This window comes from Monopterus albus, unplaced genomic scaffold (assembly GCF_001952655.1).
Source record: "Monopterus albus unplaced genomic scaffold, M_albus_1.0 scaffold271.1, whole genome shotgun sequence".
Classification (NCBI taxonomy): Eukaryota; Metazoa; Chordata; class Actinopteri; order Synbranchiformes; family Synbranchidae; genus Monopterus; species Monopterus albus.
In genome coordinates this window covers 257534-276538 of record NW_018128151.1, presented here as the reverse complement: position 1 = coordinate 276538, position 19005 = coordinate 257534, and the positions used below count along the sequence as shown (strand labels likewise).

Sequence of the window (19005 nt, the reverse complement as noted above, 5' to 3'; positions counted from 1 at the left end):
ACTAAACAGATTACACTATTCCTCATCTAACACACGCTACCTCCTAACGTTCCTGCAGCCTCATTAGCCAGGAAACAGCCTTAGAAGGAAGCTATTAGAAAAGCAAGAGCATCTTTCTCACTTACAAACTTGCACACATGGACACATTCATCTCCCTCTAGGTAGTTCGCACACCTCAGTGGCCATTAGTCAATTAAGACCTTTCTGCTGTTTGATAAGCTAATGGCTGTGAGCATTTGATAACACTAGTTTGTGTGTGTCTAGTGTTTCTCTCTTTATGAGCTCCTTCTCTTGGTAGTAATCTGACATGATGCGAGGAATGAAAATATACAGACTGGAACAATAGCGGGGCAGAAACAGGGGAAGAATAATGACCTGGATCTCAGTCTCAAGGCCAAGTGTCCGCAGTTTATGTCTCACCTCAGAAAAACTGTGCTTCTTGTTCTGGGTTATCAACCATCTATTATACAGCTCTATGTGTGTCCACAACACATGGTTAGAAGTGCGTGCAGACTTTTGTGCATACTGTATATGTGCTTACATGGCAATGAGTGTGCGAGCTGAGCTCCCTGTGTGGCTCATGGATGTGAGTCCACATTGTTAATAGTGTAACTTTGGGCACGCCTCTATGTGCAGTGGTGGTGTGTGAAAGAATACACAAACATATAAGTGCCCCTGCATTTGTTTACCCTTTGAACATTTCTCAGTCGTACAGTTCGTATATACATGTATTATAGATTTGCCGCCGCACTTGTCAGTGTATAAATGAATAGGCCCAATAAAGCTTTTGGATAAAACGACCAGATTCGACTGTGAACCCAGAGAGAGGCTCAGGAGACACAGACAGTGACAAAGAGGTGAGGTGACATGGAGAAAAGCTTCTTTTTCACAAAGCGGGCTTCACTGACAGAAGCTGAACTGCAGAATGTGGACAAATGATTCTTTTTTATCAAGGAGACAGGATGTGAAAGATGTTCTCCTCTCTGTATATATTCCCTCCAGTGGCTGTTTAACATTAGCAGATACTATGCTAGTAGGTTACATGATCATGCTTAAACTGAAACAAATAAAGTAACGTGATGAAATGTACTTTTATATTATTCCATATCACAAAACAAGTCAACATTTTATCAGCTTGAGTCGTGCTGGACTACAGCTATCTAAAAACTGACAGCCACACGCATTCCCAAATTACTTCTCCATATTTGCAATGGCATTTGCAGTGGCACCAAATTCAAAATTATTTAAATGTAATTTGTCACCTCTTTGATTCTTGAACATAAGGATGACAAGAATGTTGGGTGTTAATTCTAATATGAGGATCACAGTAGAGTTGAATTCAGACTTTGAAGCAGCTGCTAACATCTGACTGAAAGTCATAACTAATGTAATAATTAGTGAAATACATTAATACTTTTTGGGATGTGCTTACAGGATGATATCAATTTAACATATATCAGGGCTATACTGTACTTGTACTTATATAAACATGTCTGATTCACCAAATGACTACATACATTACAAACCACAGTAAGCCTTGTGCAATGTAGTATTCCACCATATGAAAGTGGTTCCTAGGGCTCTGGGGGAACCCTAATGAAGATGGCATTTGCAGTGTGCACTCTACCTAATGGGTACTTAAAGGCAACAGAGGGGGTTAACTGGGGCCTACAACTCATGTTTGCCCCAGGGCATGTAGCAGGTTGATCCAGCCCTGTTGTGATGGATAGCTGGGCATACAAATGGTCTTCCTTTGGACCATTTAAGACAGCAGATTGGAAAATGCTCATATGAATCTTTTTTGTATTTTTGAAGGTAATTACAGTCTATTTTAATATTTAGGCATGATAACTTGTTGAAACTAGCAGTGATTACAAGTTAGGTAGTTTATAAAAAGCCAGTGAAGTTCAGTCTTGAAACTCCAGGCTCTGAATTATGGTGCAATATTCCATCTTGGTGTTGCTGGACTCCTATCTTTGCCTTCACGCCTAGTGCTACATTCAGGTCTCAGGTCTCATGGGAAGAATGAGTTAATACCAAGAAATGACTTGTAAGTCTTCACTTGTTCTAAGACATTTATACTGTCAAGACACTCTTACTGAAGTTTTCTGTAAACAGTACTTACTTTTGACAAGTAGACATAAACTTGACCCATTTAAAGTTTCAAGCACAAAACTTCAAAAACATAAGTACAGTACTCGCTTTGCTGCCATGCTGTGATTATGTAAATGTTTCACTAATTTACTTTATTTTACCTGAAATCAAATATTTTCAACACTAGGCTGTGAAATTGTTTCCCTGCACTTTGCGGTTGAAGTTTCAAGTCAGTTTGCTAAGTGCGGTGTACACCAGGATCAGAGACTACATCACCGCTACTCAGTAAGCTAGAACATACTTGGACATCTAGGGAATAATGCTGATAGTTTTTTCTAATGCAGATCTAGATGAGAAGGTGAAATAAATTAATAAATAAAGCTAATCACACAGTCTGTTAGCTTAGTTTAGCATAATGACTGGAAACAGTTAGCTTTGCTCTGTACTGGTACAATGGCAACAACATCTGCCCTGCAGCACTTCACCAAACAGCACATCGTCTTTATTTGAGCTGTACAAAATCCAAAGCATAAGAATGACAATCTACCATTAGGAATCGGTTATGTGCCAGATTAGTTTTTGGTTCTTTTAAAGAAAACAGCAAAAACACACACACACAAAAAAGACAAACAGCAATAACCATAATTCCATTTTAAATGTTTATTGCTCTAAAGCAGGGAAGACATCCACCAACTTTCTCATATGTGCACTGTAGCACCACCACTGGTAACAACATTTCATAATAGCTGACCGGCTGCTGTCAGTGCTGCCTAAGTGCTATAGACATACTGGTGCCGTAATGCACCACATGGATCTTTTATTCAACTGGTGATGTTAATCTCTGTGTTCTGTTCTCTGTGTATCCATACACGTGTTGAGTAATCGCTGCTTAAACAGTCATGGTGTATAATGATTAGTGACAGCCCACCAGGACAGGCTTAATGGCACACACTGTGTTAACATTACTTAGATCACCTCCTGGTTCAGACTTGGGATAATGTTTCTGCTGGGAAGACATAGCTATTTATATAGACACACACAGTGGGATACTGAGACTGTAAAATACAGTAGGCTGTCACATAGACGTGCACACATTTGCCTTCAACACTTTCTATCCGCTGTGTCATGTCAGTGTATAGTATATGACTCCAGGTTTGAGTTGTGTAGACGGTTTATTGCATGGAGATGAAAGGCCTCATGGGGTGTTCTACAGGCCCCAGGCACATAACACCATTCCCGCCGGCTCTTTTCTCCACAGCAATAATTATGGATACTGACTGTAGACAATGAATTTACATACTGTGTTGTATTTGAATATGCTGTGCCTTTTATCTTTTCTTTCTCTTGTATGTCTGCTTGCTTTCATTGATGGGTTTTCCTCTCACATTTTTGTTTGTACTGGCAAGTGTACGCCCATGCTCAAATGCTCTCTCTCTCTCTGTCTCTCTCTCTCTCTCTCTCTCGCTCGCTCTCTCTCGCTCTGTCACACACAGACACCAGCTGTTTGATGCTGATGTGAGTGGCAGCCTGGTTCTTCGATGATGCTTTGAGCAGACATTGCAGGCAAATTTAGTATCAGCATTGTGATCAGTGTGTTACCTGGTGTGAGATAAAGATTCTCTATGTGTGTGTGTGTACTGAATGTGAAAAAAGCTGTGTGTGAATAGACAGGTTTGTCAGATTGGAATTGGATTTAGTCACTGGCATGTTTTTGTGCACATGTGACACTGCAGGTGTTCCTGCTGTAGTGTTATGAACGTCTTGCTTCCCCAGTCTACTGATTTTCCTTCTCTGTCTGTGTTTCCAGCCCGATGAATTGACCAATGCATTGGAGATCAGTAACATTGTGTTCACAAGCCTTTTCTCCCTGGAGATGCTGCTGAAGGTTTTGGTCTATGGGCCCTTTGGCTACATCAAGAACCCCTACAATATCTTTGATGGCATCATTGTGGTCATCAGGTAAGATGTGAAGCTGTAAACAAGACTTTTTGGCAGAATTCTTCAAAAATCTCTTAACTGGCCCAATCATGCTTTTTTTCTTGGCTCTATGTTTCTGTTTTTAAAATAAAGCCACAGGGAATATTGAACCTGAGGGCCCCATAAACACTCATGGTTATTATAATACAAGAAAAACATAACATTGTAATGAACCCTGAGGGAAATCAGCCACACGAGAACATAATGATACAGTCACATTAGTTTTCCAGCAACAACAAAAACAAAGCACATTTATTATATATTTATCATTTAAAAGGTAAATAGTTGATTTTCAGCACTGTGTAAAGTGAATTAGTAAAGACAATATTATCCAAATAATGACATTTACAGCTGCACTAGCCAAAGTTTTTACGCTGACAAAGAGTCAAATGACAATATATAATGTGAAAGATTTTGCTTGTAGAGATTAACCCGATGAAAATGATCAATGGATCTACAGTTCCCCTCAGCTGTATGGAGCATTTTAGTATTGTTAACCAGATTTTGTTTTTCATAAACTGCAACTTTAATTGCTTGTTTCCCTCTCACCACTCTCATTTATGTTATTTCTTCACCTATGATAAACTCATTGCACAGTACCACGATAGTGTGCAATAAATGTCAGGCAGACAAAGTTACTGAGTAGCTGATAAAGAGTCTTCCCTCTGGATTTGGTGGAAAACAAAGCAGAGTGTATACTGGACTTAATTTTGTCAGGGTGCAAACATGAGTTCAAAATGAATGATAATGTTGCTCCACAGTATATCTGCTCAATGTGTAAATAGACAATTATTAGCACTTCATAAGGTGATATGTCATAATAGCTAAATGGTGGATTTGCAGCTTGTTCTGCTTGCCCCATAAAACAAATACTGAATGCTTTAATCAAGTACAAACACTGTAAATGATTCCAAGTCTTTTATGGAGCATATGTAAAGAAGCAAACACTAGATGTTAATTATGTTGGGGGGTGCTGATCTTGCATTTCACATGAGTTTAATGTATGTATATGTATGTTGTGTCTTCGGATAGCGTGTGGGAGATTGTGGGTCAGCAAGGGGGCGGTTTGTCAGTCCTGAGGACCTTCCGGCTAATGCGGGTGCTCAAGCTGGTCCGTTTCATGCCGGCCCTGCAGAGGCAGCTCGTGGTGCTGATGAAGACCATGGACAATGTGGCCACCTTCTGTATGCTGCTCATGCTCTTTATCTTCATCTTCAGGTAGGCAGCAGGAGTTTGACTGACCTCACATCTGTCCTACACTGCAAAAAACGTTTTCATCTATGAAAAAAAATGTGTGAACTGTTTCGTTCAACAACGTCATAGAAAGCAAAAAACTGAAAATAGATCATATAAACCAAAGGGAGTTGCATTTTGGGCCATAAATTAGCTGTACTATGGATAGAATTGAAAGCTCAAAGGTGTGGAATTAATGTAAATTAGTAGATCAGAACAAGATCACTTCTGCATGAGAAGTAAGGAGCTTTGAGAAGTAGAGATCAGTACAGTCATGACAGGATGAATGTAATTATTTGGTGAGATGACAAGTGATGCCTTCTTTTTGTCAGCATTTCTTTTTTTCTGCCTCAGATTTTGTGGCTGAGCTCAAGAAAATCACTTTTCTGAAACACAAGAAGACTGACATTTGCAGCTGCATTACAGGAGACGGTCAAGTGATGACCACAGTTTCAGAAAATTTTGAAAAGAGCAAAAATGGAAAAATCATCTCTTCCAAGGTCTTTGCTCAGAATGTAAATGCAAGACCTCGATTGATGTCTATCTGTCAAAAAGTGGGCATCCAGCGAAACAAACACTTTAAATCTAATCATCAGTGCCATACCTACATGATTATGTAATTTGCCATGCACTCATCTCTATGTGTAATTGGGTTTTACTTCTAAAAAAGAAAAAAAGACAAATCTATCTCACAGTGACAGACACATTTAAAGTTCTTTAGTAGGAGTATTAAGGTTTGTCTGTGTTAAAACAACTGACTGAAGCTGGGGATTTGAAGAGCTTGCTGAACAGTTACATTAATATGGTGTTTTGTTATATGTGCAGCTCTAGAGCAGATTATTGTGAATGTTTTCCTGAGTTAGACCAGTAAAACCTTATGTCAATGAAAATACCATAATCAGTGTTTCATTTTGTTTCTGTTTTTAACCTCTTATTACCGGTGTGTGTGTGTGTGTGTGTGTGTGTGTGTGTGTGCGGCTTCATTTTAACAGGTTGTTAAGTTGTGTGTATATGTGAACATATGTATGCCAGGGCACACACGCACTCCAATACACACATACACAAAACAGTTCAGACAGAGTTCCAAGGGCCTTGTATATCTATAGATAAACAGGCCTTGATTTGAATGAAGAGCTGCCAAGTTTACACAGCGGAGGCCTGTTCACTGATCCTTGAGCTCCAGTTGAGCTTCAGTGTCTGTGTTTTTGAATAAAAGACAGACTGCTGTGTACATTCACTGCTGCTTCATAATAAGACCATCCCTGATGTGGCATAGCATTCTAGTATCTTTCTTTTTGTGTTTCCCTGTCTTTCTGTGTTCTCAACTCACTTCTGTTTTTAGCTGTGCTACTGTGTATACTTGTGTACTTGAGATTCATTCGCTGAGAATCTTAACTCTTTTCCAGGATGCTTTACTTCAAAGAACACAACAACAGTGGTGTTTCTCTATACTGCCCTACAATGCCCAGTAATTCATATTTGGTCCAAAGTTTGTTACATCTGACTTTTGACATGTGCTTTACCATATAGAAATACATTAGACATGTCATTTCATGCAACATTTCTGTTTCAAAGCATTGTTGGCTGGCTGTTTATGAACTTAATACTCCATACATGGTGTTTTTGAAGTCTTTGTTGCTCTCTTGGTCATACTGTTAAGTGAATACTTGCAGATAGCCATCATTAATGATCAGTATGTACTACAGCTGTTTTTCCAAGTATAATCACCATGATACAGCAAATAATTCCAGTTCAGTATCTAATGAGTTGGCTTGATGTAAACATCTATCCCTTTTTTTCCTGTCTGTTTTTTCTTCTTCCTTTCTCCTCCTGTGTCAGTATCCTGGGGATGCATCTGTTTGGTTGTAAGTTTGGCTCAGAGAGGGATGGAGACACTCTTCCAGACAGGAAAAACTTTGACTCTCTTCTCTGGGCTATAGTGACAGTCTTCCAGGTGAGCATAAACCCCTTTCTCCCCTTCTCCCACTCTGTTAAATAGTCACATTTCACTGTGTTATGGCCAATGTAGCTGCAGTTATATGCCCTACTTCACACTGTATAAAGATAATAAAGCATTAGCAGAAGTCTGACCTAAAGGTATGCAAGTGTATCCACCCTCTAGAAGTCTGAACTCTCTGTGTGATCAAACTGTATTGGCTGAACTGCTCACAAGCAGCTAACCCAACATCCTCCTGTTTCACTGGTGCTGACTGAACCTGTCCCCATTCAAAGTAAAAAAAAAGAAAAGAATTTCTTCCTGAATAAATTAATTATGTCAAGCCAAATAGTCCTCTTCACTCTTCTATTCACTCTCTCCCACCCTGGGTGGCCTTCATGTCTTCTTCACTCCTCCACTCATATAATTTCCTTTTCCAAGTATCTTATAAAGGTGATGTAGGTGTTCCTCTCGCATTGTCACTTTGGATTAGTGAATAAACTCAAAGGCTCTCTGTAGCATCCAACTAGCTCCACCGAATCAAACAACTATCCAAGCCATTGTGCAGCACTTCCCTACTGTTTGGAGGCCACTCTTATATTCTGTTACAGTTCAGGTTAATGTTAGCAGCTCTGTTCTGCTCATTGTTGGGGATCTGGGGAAGTTTACACTCCAGCAGCCCCAGCTGACATTACCCAAGATGACGTTCATTTTGTCATACATCTTGATTAGCCATCTTTCTAAAGGCCTTTTCTCTAAATAGGGTTAGTGTTACTTAGAACTAGTTAAAGTCAAAAAGTAAAGCAAGGTTGTGTTCAAATAAAAATGTCTTAATGTTTCTTACATTTATAATACTTGGACTATTTTTCTCTGAAATATAAGAACTATTCTATCTCTCTCTTCAGAATTATATGTCATTTAAATCAACTGGTGGGATGCTAACTTGGTTAGGACATGCAGCTTTTTATATACTATAGCCATAAAGTGCATATGTATACATTGTTTGCATGATACTCATTTTAGAGCAAGTCATCTGGAAACATGAAAAAGTCAGCCAGACAACACTTTGAAACAACTCTTGGTGCTAACAGTAGCATAATTAGCTAGCTAGCTAGCTACAGCTAACAAAACTTACAGTTGTCATTTTATAGCCAACAAAACTGACCGGCTAGAAATGACTAGAGTGTTTTATTTATTTCTGTCTGAAAAATAAATAGTAATAAATCAGCCACTATTGTCAGTGTAAACTACATATGTCATGTGGCAGCTTGACAGACAGTGACAGTAACCAAACAAGTGCTGTTAAACTCCGAGACCAATTTCTGAACAATTATATTCTAGTTCCCATAAATACTTTTTTGCCCTCTACTGTCTTTCAGATCCTAACCCAGGAAGACTGGAACAAGGTCTTGTATAATGGCATGGCCTCCACCTCTCCCGTAGCTGCCCTCTACTTTATCGCACTCATGACCTTTGGCAACTACGTGCTCTTCAACTTGCTGGTGGCCATCTTGGTCGAGGGTTTTCAGGCAGAGGTACAGTGCTGCTAACCACATGCACAAAATGGACTAATGCAAAAGTCTTGTACAAGAAGCATCTAGGTTAATTTATACCTTGATTTTATGTGAAATTAAGTCTTCAAATATTATTTTTTCTAAAAGCATGTGAAAGAAATTTGCCATTCCAGGGGAGACTACTTTTAAATGCTGGTTACCTTGTTGAATCTTGCCTAATGTTCTGGCTTGCTTTCAATCCTTAACACAAATAATTTCTGTATACTTGGAGGGTGTAAAATGCTACTGGAACTAGTGCTAATGTATTTTTTAGAATTAGTCTACCCTGTTAGCTTTTAAAGAATTTAGATTTTAAGACTGAAACATCAGACTGAATTACTCTATCAGTTGTTTATTTTTCAGTTCAGGCACTTGCAACACTAATGGATGGCTCCACACGCCCACACATACAGAACAAATTGATGAACTCTGTAGACATTAACCTACACCTTGGTCTTGCACTCTCTGCAGTGGGTTCTGCGAGGACATTATTTCCTCTTCGCCTGTCTGTCAGCCTCTTTTCCAGCTTTCCTACTAGCTCGGCAGTCATCCTCATTATTGCTCTGCTTATTTGCCAGTGCAGTCATTCAATAAAGTACATCATAAGAAAACTATGTCTGCGAGACAATATTGTGTATCAGTCCACATTACTCAAAAGCCATTTCGTCATCATCCCATTTCATCATTCCCCTCTTTCATTCAAGTCTGCTTACAGGTATGTCATGAAAGTGATCGGTTATCCACTGTTTGCGATTTTTCTCCAAGTTAAAGAAAAGCAAGAGCCAGAGAGAGAAGCCGGTAGATTAATAGCTGCTATTGTTGAGAGACAGGCAGCTGGGAAAACAGTTTTCAGAGCTACAGGGAGTACAAAAGTTGAAACTCACTGAGCTTTGACTTTTCAGCCAGCCTGATTGGCACAAACAGGAATTTAGTGAGAAAGATAGAGTCACTGAGAAAAAGGAATAGAGGGTAATAAATAGATGGAGAGGATAAATTACATGACTATTCAGTCAATCTGGCTGTCTCTGTCTCTCCCCTTCTCTCTCTGTTTAAGTGGTGACAGCAGTTATGCTTTGATCTGCAATGTGATTTTGGCTTTTCACTTGTGAGAGGAGAGAGAAGATGGAGGGTGCGGAGAGAGAGAGAGAGGTTGATGGCCTCATAAAATATAAATTAACTGGAATGCTATCTGTGCTTAGCAGCTGAACAAATATCAGGCACATGACTGTGATGAATGGAATTACAAACAGGGTTGAAATGAAATGAATTAGTTAAATTATTTAAAGTTGTTTTTTGCCAAGAATAAGCTCATGCAGTCCATATCCTTGGTTTTCATTCTTAGTTTCATTTTTTTCTTTTTCTTGAAATTTGCATAAAGAAGACATTTTGTTTATTTTTCTGCAGTGATTATACTTATACCTGCATTCTCCAGGAAAACTCAGTTTGGGAGGTGACAGTGGTGCGGTGGTTAGAGCAGTTGTCTCTCAACCACAAGGTTCAAATCTTGGTGCCTGCAGTGTGTGTGTTGAAGTGTCCTTGGGCAAGACACTGAATCCCCCCGATGGTTAGAGCCATTGGTTGAGTTGGCGCTGCAGATGGCTGCCATCGGTTCTGTACCGGAAACAAATTCCTTGTGTGTAACAGACTTGGCCAATAAAGGTGATTATCCTTATCCTTTTTTTTATTAGTGTTCACAAGGTTGTGAATTTTTGCGAACCATGGATACTATAATTTGTCTAGGAAAACATATGTATGTATTAATATCAATGCATTCACAGCTTGTTTCTGTAACCCCAAAGTGGGCACAATAGCTGCAGCGTCATTTAAGTTTACACTGACCAGCCATAACATTATGACCACTGACAGGTGAAGTGAATAACATTGATTATCTCATTATGGTGGGATAACACACCTGTGAGTGTGTGGGGTGTATTAGGCAGCAAGTGAACATTCAGTCCTCAAAGTTGACGTGTTGGAAGCAGAAAAAATGGGCAAGTGTAAGGATCTGAGTGACTTTGACAAGGGCCACACTGTGATGCCTGATGACTGAATCAGAGCACATTTTTCACTGAACGGTCAACACAGTTGTGCTCTTCCTGACAGTAGAACAATGAAAGCAAATAGATTGACAGAAGATGCACAGTGAGCTGCAGAGTGACACGAGTGCCACCAACTGCCACATTGACTCCTGTGTACATAGAATTAAGCAGGTGGTTGTAACGTTATGGCTGATCTGTCTGTATTTCCTTAAACAAAAAATAAAATATGATCATTTTTAGTTTGAATGTTATCGAGTGTCTTGTCTGTGTTTACATTTTGTTTCTTTTTAAGGTTATGCGAGTAAGGACAAAAATCTTTGAAAACACATGCAGTACATAGGCTCACTCGTACATAGTCACGCCCTCTGTTCTCCTGTATCATCACAGAGCTGTCGGCTTAATCTTCCTTCAGTTTTCAACTTTACATCCTTTTCTGCAAACACTAAGTTTATTTTTAGTCGGCCAAACTTTCCCTGCGTCAGGGTTGCTAGGTAACGGGTGCTTAAATGAAGCCAGGAGAGATGTACTACTGTGGAGCGAAGACACACACATCCAAAGAGTATTACTTTTAATGTTCATATTGCTTTGGACATGAAGGCAGCAGGGAAATCATCTTATGAAGGGTTTTTTTCAGTCTGCTTTGATTTTTTCTAACTCTGTTCTCCTCATCTCCTACATACTCTATTTCTTCATCCATCTCTTTTGCTCACTGTGTCTCTCTGTCAGGTTGTGATTGTTTCTACTACCCACTGCAGACAGTGCAGCAGCCGGATCTGTTTCTTTATGGAGAGCTGTCAACACAAGAAATACATTTTTTTCACCTCTCAATGTGACAATAAACATATATTTCACACATATGCAAACAAGCACAGTACCTACTGAACCACTTCCATGTACTTGAACTATCAGCTGCAGGGGGATGCTCTCATGCTGAACACAGTATGCTCTGAATGATGCACAGCTGTACTGCATTCATTATATTTTTATGCCAAGATCACTTTCATTTCTGCTTTTTGAATGAAATGATATCCTTACAACATATCCGTGAATGAACTGCGTAGTAAAAATTGGCTGTGCTTCCATTTGCTGTCCTGGCTTTTACTGCTTTCAGCTAATTGAAGTTGCCGAACCACATGTTCAGCACATGACTGCACACTGTGATCCAGGACAGTTCCTTTGAAATGTTCTGTTGCATGGTAAAGTCTGAATGTTACAACAGGCTGAACTTCCTTTAACCTTGTCCTTCTGCTCTTCTGTAACTGCTGCGGTTCCACCTCTCACTCTCTGCCTCCTTTTCTGTCTGCGCCTCCCTCTCCCGTCCGGCTGCACCGATCACGTCCGCTATAGGAAGTGTCCAAGCGAGAGGACTTGCATGCCCAGCTGAACCTAATTCAGCTGCCTGTAGACTCAGGGGTATGTACAGCACTGCGGCACTGCCTGTCCTCCCTCCATCCTCTCCTCTGCCCTGCCTGTCCACCCGTTCTCCTCAGTGTTCCCTATAGAAGCTTTGCAGTAATGTCACAGATCTCTCAGCAGCTACATGTTGGAGGTCTGTTGTCTTGCCTGTGTCTGCTTTTTGACATCATTTTGCAGAGATAACTAGCCAACTCGATCATTTATCAAATACATTTATGTAGATAACATATTCAAACTACTAGCTTGCTGCTAGGGCCTTAAAGGATCATTTCCCCAAAATTAGAAAAACTATTTTCTAGCTTCCACCTAGTAGTATTACATCATCCAAATAATCACAGAGATATTGAAATATTGGCTGCTGATAGTTCAGTTTATTTTCTGTAAAGACAGTAGGTGACTTTCAATTTGAACTTTCCCAAGCCCAAAATGGACATTAAATTTTCCTAGGTAAATCCTCAGTACAAAAGATGAGCAGCTGTGCTAAAAATATCTTCTTTTTTAATAAGAAGGTGCAGGTCTTTGTACATTAAAATATAAAGAAAGATGTTAACAGCAACTCCCAGTGTATCTTATAAGAATCGTTTAAAATACCTGGCCTAAAATGTTATGTTTGCTAGTATTGGCAGAGTAAAACTAAAGTTTAGCTTGGAGAAACTGGATAATAAACTTGGCAATTTTAATTGATTGTTTTGGATTTGAATTCTGATGAAGTAGGCAACTGTGGTGCAGTCTCCTCCAAGACTAAATGCTGCATTGTTTGCTAAACATATGATTACAAATTGGAGAAAGAAAAAAATAGCTTTATTATGGAAGTCTGATACTTCTACCACACATCTGTGCATAAAATGAAAGTATTTGGTTGTCACATAGGAAAGACTATGGAACAGTAGCATGTGTATGAACTGGCCTTTGTAAAATGAGCAGTTGTGGGAATCATGTTAACAAGACAGTGACACTGTACTGGGACTAGTTTTACTACCGTGAAACCACCAGTCTCTTTCTAATGCAGTGCAGACACGAACAGTGTAGAAAAGTGATTTGTGATCACCCACGTTGCCAAATCCAGCTGACCTCCAACTTGGTTGCCAGAGGAGGTTTCACATCAACTGAACGTCCTCCAGCGTGCTTCCTGCATGCTGCCCCTGCTCTGAGACTAACCAGAGCACTGTGTCTGTTCAGAGGAGTTTAGGAGAGACAACAAAGTGCTTAAACACTTGCATCACTTTCCTGTCTCTGTGTTTTCTTACTTTTCTTTAAAGGCAGACTCCACATCGAACCTTGGATTGAATGCTCGCCTCCCAGTAGCTCTCTACCCCTGTCTTTTTATTTTACAGCCTCGGGGTCTAAATACTGCACTGATGCTGCCAACAATCTCCCTCTCTCAGTCTCTCTTTTGTCTGGCCGGAGGAGAGAGATGAAGTGGAGGAGAGACAGGGATGGGGGGGGATGAGTGCCGGCTTTTTGTGCGGCTGGCCGGACTAGGGGATGAGAGCTAATAAAGAGAGCACGAGGTGCATGACTCAGACTCTTAAGACCTGGCCAGTACACTCTGTGAAATGAGGCCTTTTAAAAAAAACAGCTGGTTCTGAGTCTTGTCCTCGTGCCCTCTAATTTTATGTTATCCAAACCTGATCCAGGTGGCGTTCCAATGGGCAGTCAGTCTTCTTTATTTGGCTGAAGTGGCCAAGTTGAGTCCTGAGCCTGGGGATTTGAGTGGAGTCTGCTAGCTGGTCTAGTGGTTTAACCTTTTCTTTTAGTTTTATTCTCCTATATTTGACCTCTTATAACTTTCAATACACTATATTATCTATACATTGTGTATACTAGCCTTTATGGAACTCAAAGGCTGCTAATATGAAAATAAAATAATTAAATCAAATAGACACTTTATTAAAATTCTGTTTCCAATTTATTTTCAACCTTATGGTGCATACTACCAGCTAAATAAGCCACGAAAATAGGCAATTTATTGAGGAATTGTATTTTGGTGGTGCAGTTCTGTGGAGTACACTGAAAATTGCCACTGGAGTTTTCATTTTGATTTTCATTTGGCTATCTTGATGACAGTCGCAGGGGTTCAGTCCACCACCTTGTTCCTCACTGAAATATCTCAACAATTTTTATTTACTTTTGATCTAGCACATCCATTTGACTGACTTGTGATTCAGAAACTTATTTATTTTGGCCATAATATTCCACTTTAAAATATGAAAATGTCAATTTGAGTTTTAAAGTAAATTTCCAGTTTTTGTGTGTGCACATGAAAAATGAAATAACAGATGATGGATGACAATATTTACTTTGAATATTGGCAGCCATGCACTTCCATTGATACCTTTATTGGTGTGGAGGTCATTAATGCCTGGCCTTAGTTTTGAAGTTTGCTACCAAATCTCAGGTGTCTAAACTAGTCGTAGGCTGGTGAGTATCAGCTGTGGTAGGATGCATCCCCCTTCCTCCTGTCAGCAGCCACCTTTGCACCCTTTTTGAAGCTATGATATTGAGATCCCCCTGTGTGCTGCTGGTATCTGTGATTGTCTGGCTGTTAGCAGCCAGCCTGGCCTGGCCCTGGTCTCCTGCTCCCGCCACCATGCCCAAATTGAGGTGGCACAGTGTAAACGAGCTATCCAAACAACCCGGCTATTTGAGGACCAAAGATTTCCCTTGAGCCCATTGGCTCCCTTGCCCCATAGCTATCATTTGCACCATTCCTTTCTCCAAAGAAACCTCCATTTTCTAAGGCTTGGCTAGAACACCTCCTCCTTACCAATGTTGGCTGAATTCTTCCCAAACCAATGATGTACTCAACATATTGAAAGGCTAAATGTAATCCAGTTAACATCTCCTTCCTCCTTCAGTACTTAAACCATAAAGACTGTGTTGATTGCACCTTCTGCTAGTTTTATTTAACCTGTTCCGCTGCCAAGATGCCTTAATATGTTCTTACTTCATTCTAGCTTAGAAGAATTGTTGTCTGACAGCTGAATTACAAAATAAGGCCTTCATGTGACAAAGTCGTATACTGAAAGCCCCTAAAAGAAAATAAAGAAAGAGTGAGAAGCTGATGCAGAAAGACAAGACAGGGCAGAGAAAGTGAGAGAACAAGAGAGAAGATGAAGGTATTCTGGCAGACTAAGGTCTGAGTTGGATTCGTACCCGTCTTGTGATCTACAGTGGTGTAGTTTCAGCAACTCTTCGACTGTGGGTTTCTGTTGTGTAACCCTGAGTGCTGAGAGATTAGGACTGAACAGATCTCATGTCAGCATGACTCTTTTTGACAGATCAGTCAGAATTGTCCAGATTAAGCTACTCCCTCTGTACCGACTGAAATGTATAAGAAATGTTTACCTGATACTGTAAATTTCATTGCTGCTATCCATACCCTCATTCCAGTGTGTGTCATATTATGATGTTTATGGAACATAAGTGTCTTGGTTGTGCCAACATACTGTATGTACAGCCTGTCTGCAGGCTCTTCTCCTTATCAGTCGTTTAGTGCTGTGTGATCTGTGTTTTTCATTTTCTCTCTCCATAATAATGTAAGGGGTGCTTTGAAAGTCAGTGACAGACTTTTAAACGTCTATTATCCATATAAAAGTAAAACCAAAACTTTGTTTTATCCTCTTTGGTGCCTTTCCTCCTGGTGGTGCTCTAGGCGACTGCCTGGCCTGCCTGTGCCTAAAATCTGTCAGTACTGTATGTCCAGTGTGTGTGTGTGTGTTATTTAGACCAGTGTTCATACGGTCTAAAACAGGGCAAGATGTTATAGTGGACGTGTGAACTTTTGTCCGTGGTGTAATGTTTGTGCTCAGACAATTCTAAAGCCAAACTAGTTGCAGGAATACAGTCTGAGATAAATGGAAGGAAAAGGTACAGTTCAACCACAATAAGCTCTTTGATAATGTATGCTTTAAGAAGAGTATTTAAAAAAGGTGTTACTCACTTAGGCAGGTCATTTCCAGAAAGTCCTCCAACCTAAATGACAATATGCATGCCCTGTGTCTCCACCTTAGTGACATGCTTACCCTCGACTGTTCACATAAGCTGCAGCCCTGATGATAATCATAACAAACAAAGCTAATCAAAAAGGTGACAAATTTACAGAAAAAACTGGATATATGGGTATCACACCCCAGATATCCAGTTGCTTCATGCTTTCTGCTGTGAGCCAAGAGTTTTAAATAGCAACCAACCAATATGATGAATAAGCAGATGCAGGAACATGATGAGTACAGACAGCACGGCAGTCTCCAAGTAGCCCTTGAGCTGATTGGTCTCGTAGTTCATTAGTTCATTCGCTCTCCTTACCTAATTTCCCCCCACTTCACAGACTGGGGGGAAATCAGTCCAAGGCACACAGATAGTGACTTTAACTGCAAGAGAAAAAAATGAAAATTGGTGCCTCAAAAATAGCCATAGCCATTAACAAATGCAAAATGCAGTTTATGCACCCTCACTCTGTCTTTCTCTACCAGCCATGAGACGTATTGTTAGTTTAAAAAGGGATGCACGGTGATTAGATCCTGAGGCTTTTCTGCACACAGTTCATTCACTTTGCTACCACAAAGGTCGGACTCACCAAGTCGGTATTCTATTAATTCAGCATCCACCTGGCACCCTTGCACATATTAATGGAATCTGCAGGCTCTGGCATAGCACAGCAAACACAAACAAAAACTCTGGGGCTCACTGCAGTAGGTTTGTAAGTGGAAGGCAGTGTGAGGCCGAGGCTGGGAGTAATTAAGAGATTATGAAAAGTCTGTGAAAGATAGTAATGAGGAGTAGAAAGATATGTAAATGTGAGATGATGAGGCATTTTGACATGGGTGTACAGAATAGTGATAGACAGCAGTTCTGCTGTTCTGAATAATGTCACAGTGAACTACGTCCGGAGTGGGTTGTGTTACAGTAGTAGATACCGTAGCACTTTTGTAGCTGTTTAAGAACCATAGTAAGTGGAAACAATTCTGTATGACAAAGTTAACTCAGTATACTGGCCAGGTTATGTGTAGCATTACAGGGCCATTTGTGTCTCTTTGTACCTGCTTACTCTAGTTGCATGGCAGTAGTTTATATATTTGAGCTTTCGCTTCCTCTTGCTCCACTTTTTTAAATCTTTGAACTCTGGAATCATTAGAACACATCCTCATCTACCTGTGTACAGAGAAAAGTTGCCTCTAATGACTGATCCCAGGTCAGATTTAAACTGGGATTGATAATGATATTTGAGTAGAGACACAGCTGAGCAGGGATCTGTTTAGAGCCAACTTCAGCCCACTTGTTTTCTGTTAACTATACACAGAAGCAGGCTTTTTTTTTTTTACAGGTGTTGTCCTCTAATACTTTGTGTATGTTTGTGTGTCAAGGGTGATGCCTCTAAATCAGGTTCAGAGATTGATTCCTTCGCACGAAGTATGGAGGATGTTAACGGTAGCAAGAAGGACTTGTCAGCATCTGCAGGTGAGGCACACACACGCGTATGGTACGGGATATATACACGCATCACATATTGCATGGCTGCACTGCTTTATTTTAATGATGTGTAAGAGGAATGCAAAGAATTTAAATCAACCCTCTGTGATTTTTCAAAGCCCCTATGAGATGCAATTGGCAAAACGTGTACCATCTGTGTTTGCACAGTTAACTGCAGACATTTTTCCTCCCTAATCTGCGTCAGACCCCTGCAGATTATACGCTGTGTTGCAAGCATTCCCCCACCTGTTCTACTGTATGCCTGTGGGCTCCTACTCTCAGTTTTCCCCATTGGTTTCGTCACACTCAGCGGGCATGTGTCTTGCTGTCTCCCTGCACCAGCGTCAAACCTGTACACCAGCCTCATGCATAATTCCTCATTTGCCGCTTCCCATCCCCTCTAATTACTGCTCATGCAGACCGAAAAGCCCAGTGGAAACACGAGTGTACAACATACAGTATCACCTCCCCTTCAGCTCCATCAGACACTCTGTGTAAGACTGTTTACATAGTTGAAAGAGCCTAATGTTTATCTTCTAGGCCTTGGATAAAGGTTGGAAGATGGAGGAATTAGAGTTATTGAAGTTGCGTTCCTCCCCACATGTCATGCATTCATGTTGCTGCCAAACATACTGTAATAGTCTTTCCCACACGCCCCGTAAGAGTAATGCTGTGCTGAAATATTCATGCGGTTCAATAACAGTATGAGGCATAAATTTTTGTGTGCTGCATTACTGAGGGTGTCCCTGCCTATCACACCTCCCCATGTGCCACCTCTTCCTGCTCCTCTTCATGTTTATATTCAGTTTAGCTCATTTATTTTCTTTGATTATGCTTTTTTTTCATGAGATTTTTGTTTTGTCCATTTTATCTCTCGCCTCTGTTGTTCTGAATTCCACACCGCCCTCTTTCTTCTCTGCTCTTTATGTTAAACCCTGGTCATCGTTAATCCTGTCTAACACTCATCCTCCTTGCTCTAGCCTTTTCCTAACCAACATTTATTTTCTTCATGCTTCACTAGTAGTGCCTGTAAATGGTCATGTGGACTTGAAGACCAGCCTGACCCCACCTCTAATTACCCACACGGCTGCCACCCCGATGCCCGTACCCAAGTTGCCTGTTGGAGGTGACCCCATCCTGGGCTGCGAGTCCCGTCAAGGCAGCAGTGTCTCCATAGACCGAGCCTGCTATGACAAGTCACCGGTTAGTTTTTATCATTATTCTCACATACACCAACAGCATGTGGCAGGGTTTAAATTTCATGGCAGCTGTCACTGCCCCTGCC

The 19005-nt window shown here is 40.5% G+C and overlaps 1 protein-coding gene across 8 annotated transcripts in view; it reads left to right on the top strand.

Moving 5' to 3' along the window:
- Positions 1-19005, top strand: part of cacna1g (calcium channel, voltage-dependent, T type, alpha 1G subunit) — a 254312-nt gene that overhangs the window by 164477 nt on the left and 70830 nt on the right. For 6 of the 8 annotated variants that reach the window (XM_020622048.1, XM_020622047.1, XM_020622044.1 and 3 more), the window contains exons 11-17: positions 3902-4053; positions 5104-5289; positions 7144-7258; positions 8620-8775; positions 12180-12245; positions 17615-17708; positions 18742-18923. In XM_020622048.1, coding sequence (XP_020477704.1) covers positions 3902-4053; positions 5104-5289; positions 7144-7258; positions 8620-8775; positions 12180-12245; positions 17615-17708; positions 18742-18923 — 951 coding nt within the window. The remainder of the gene's footprint in view (positions 1-3901; positions 4054-5103; positions 5290-7143; positions 7259-8619; positions 8776-12179; positions 12246-17614; positions 17709-18741; positions 18924-19005) is intronic. The other 2 variants (XM_020622042.1, XM_020622050.1) reach the window with 2 other exon arrangements.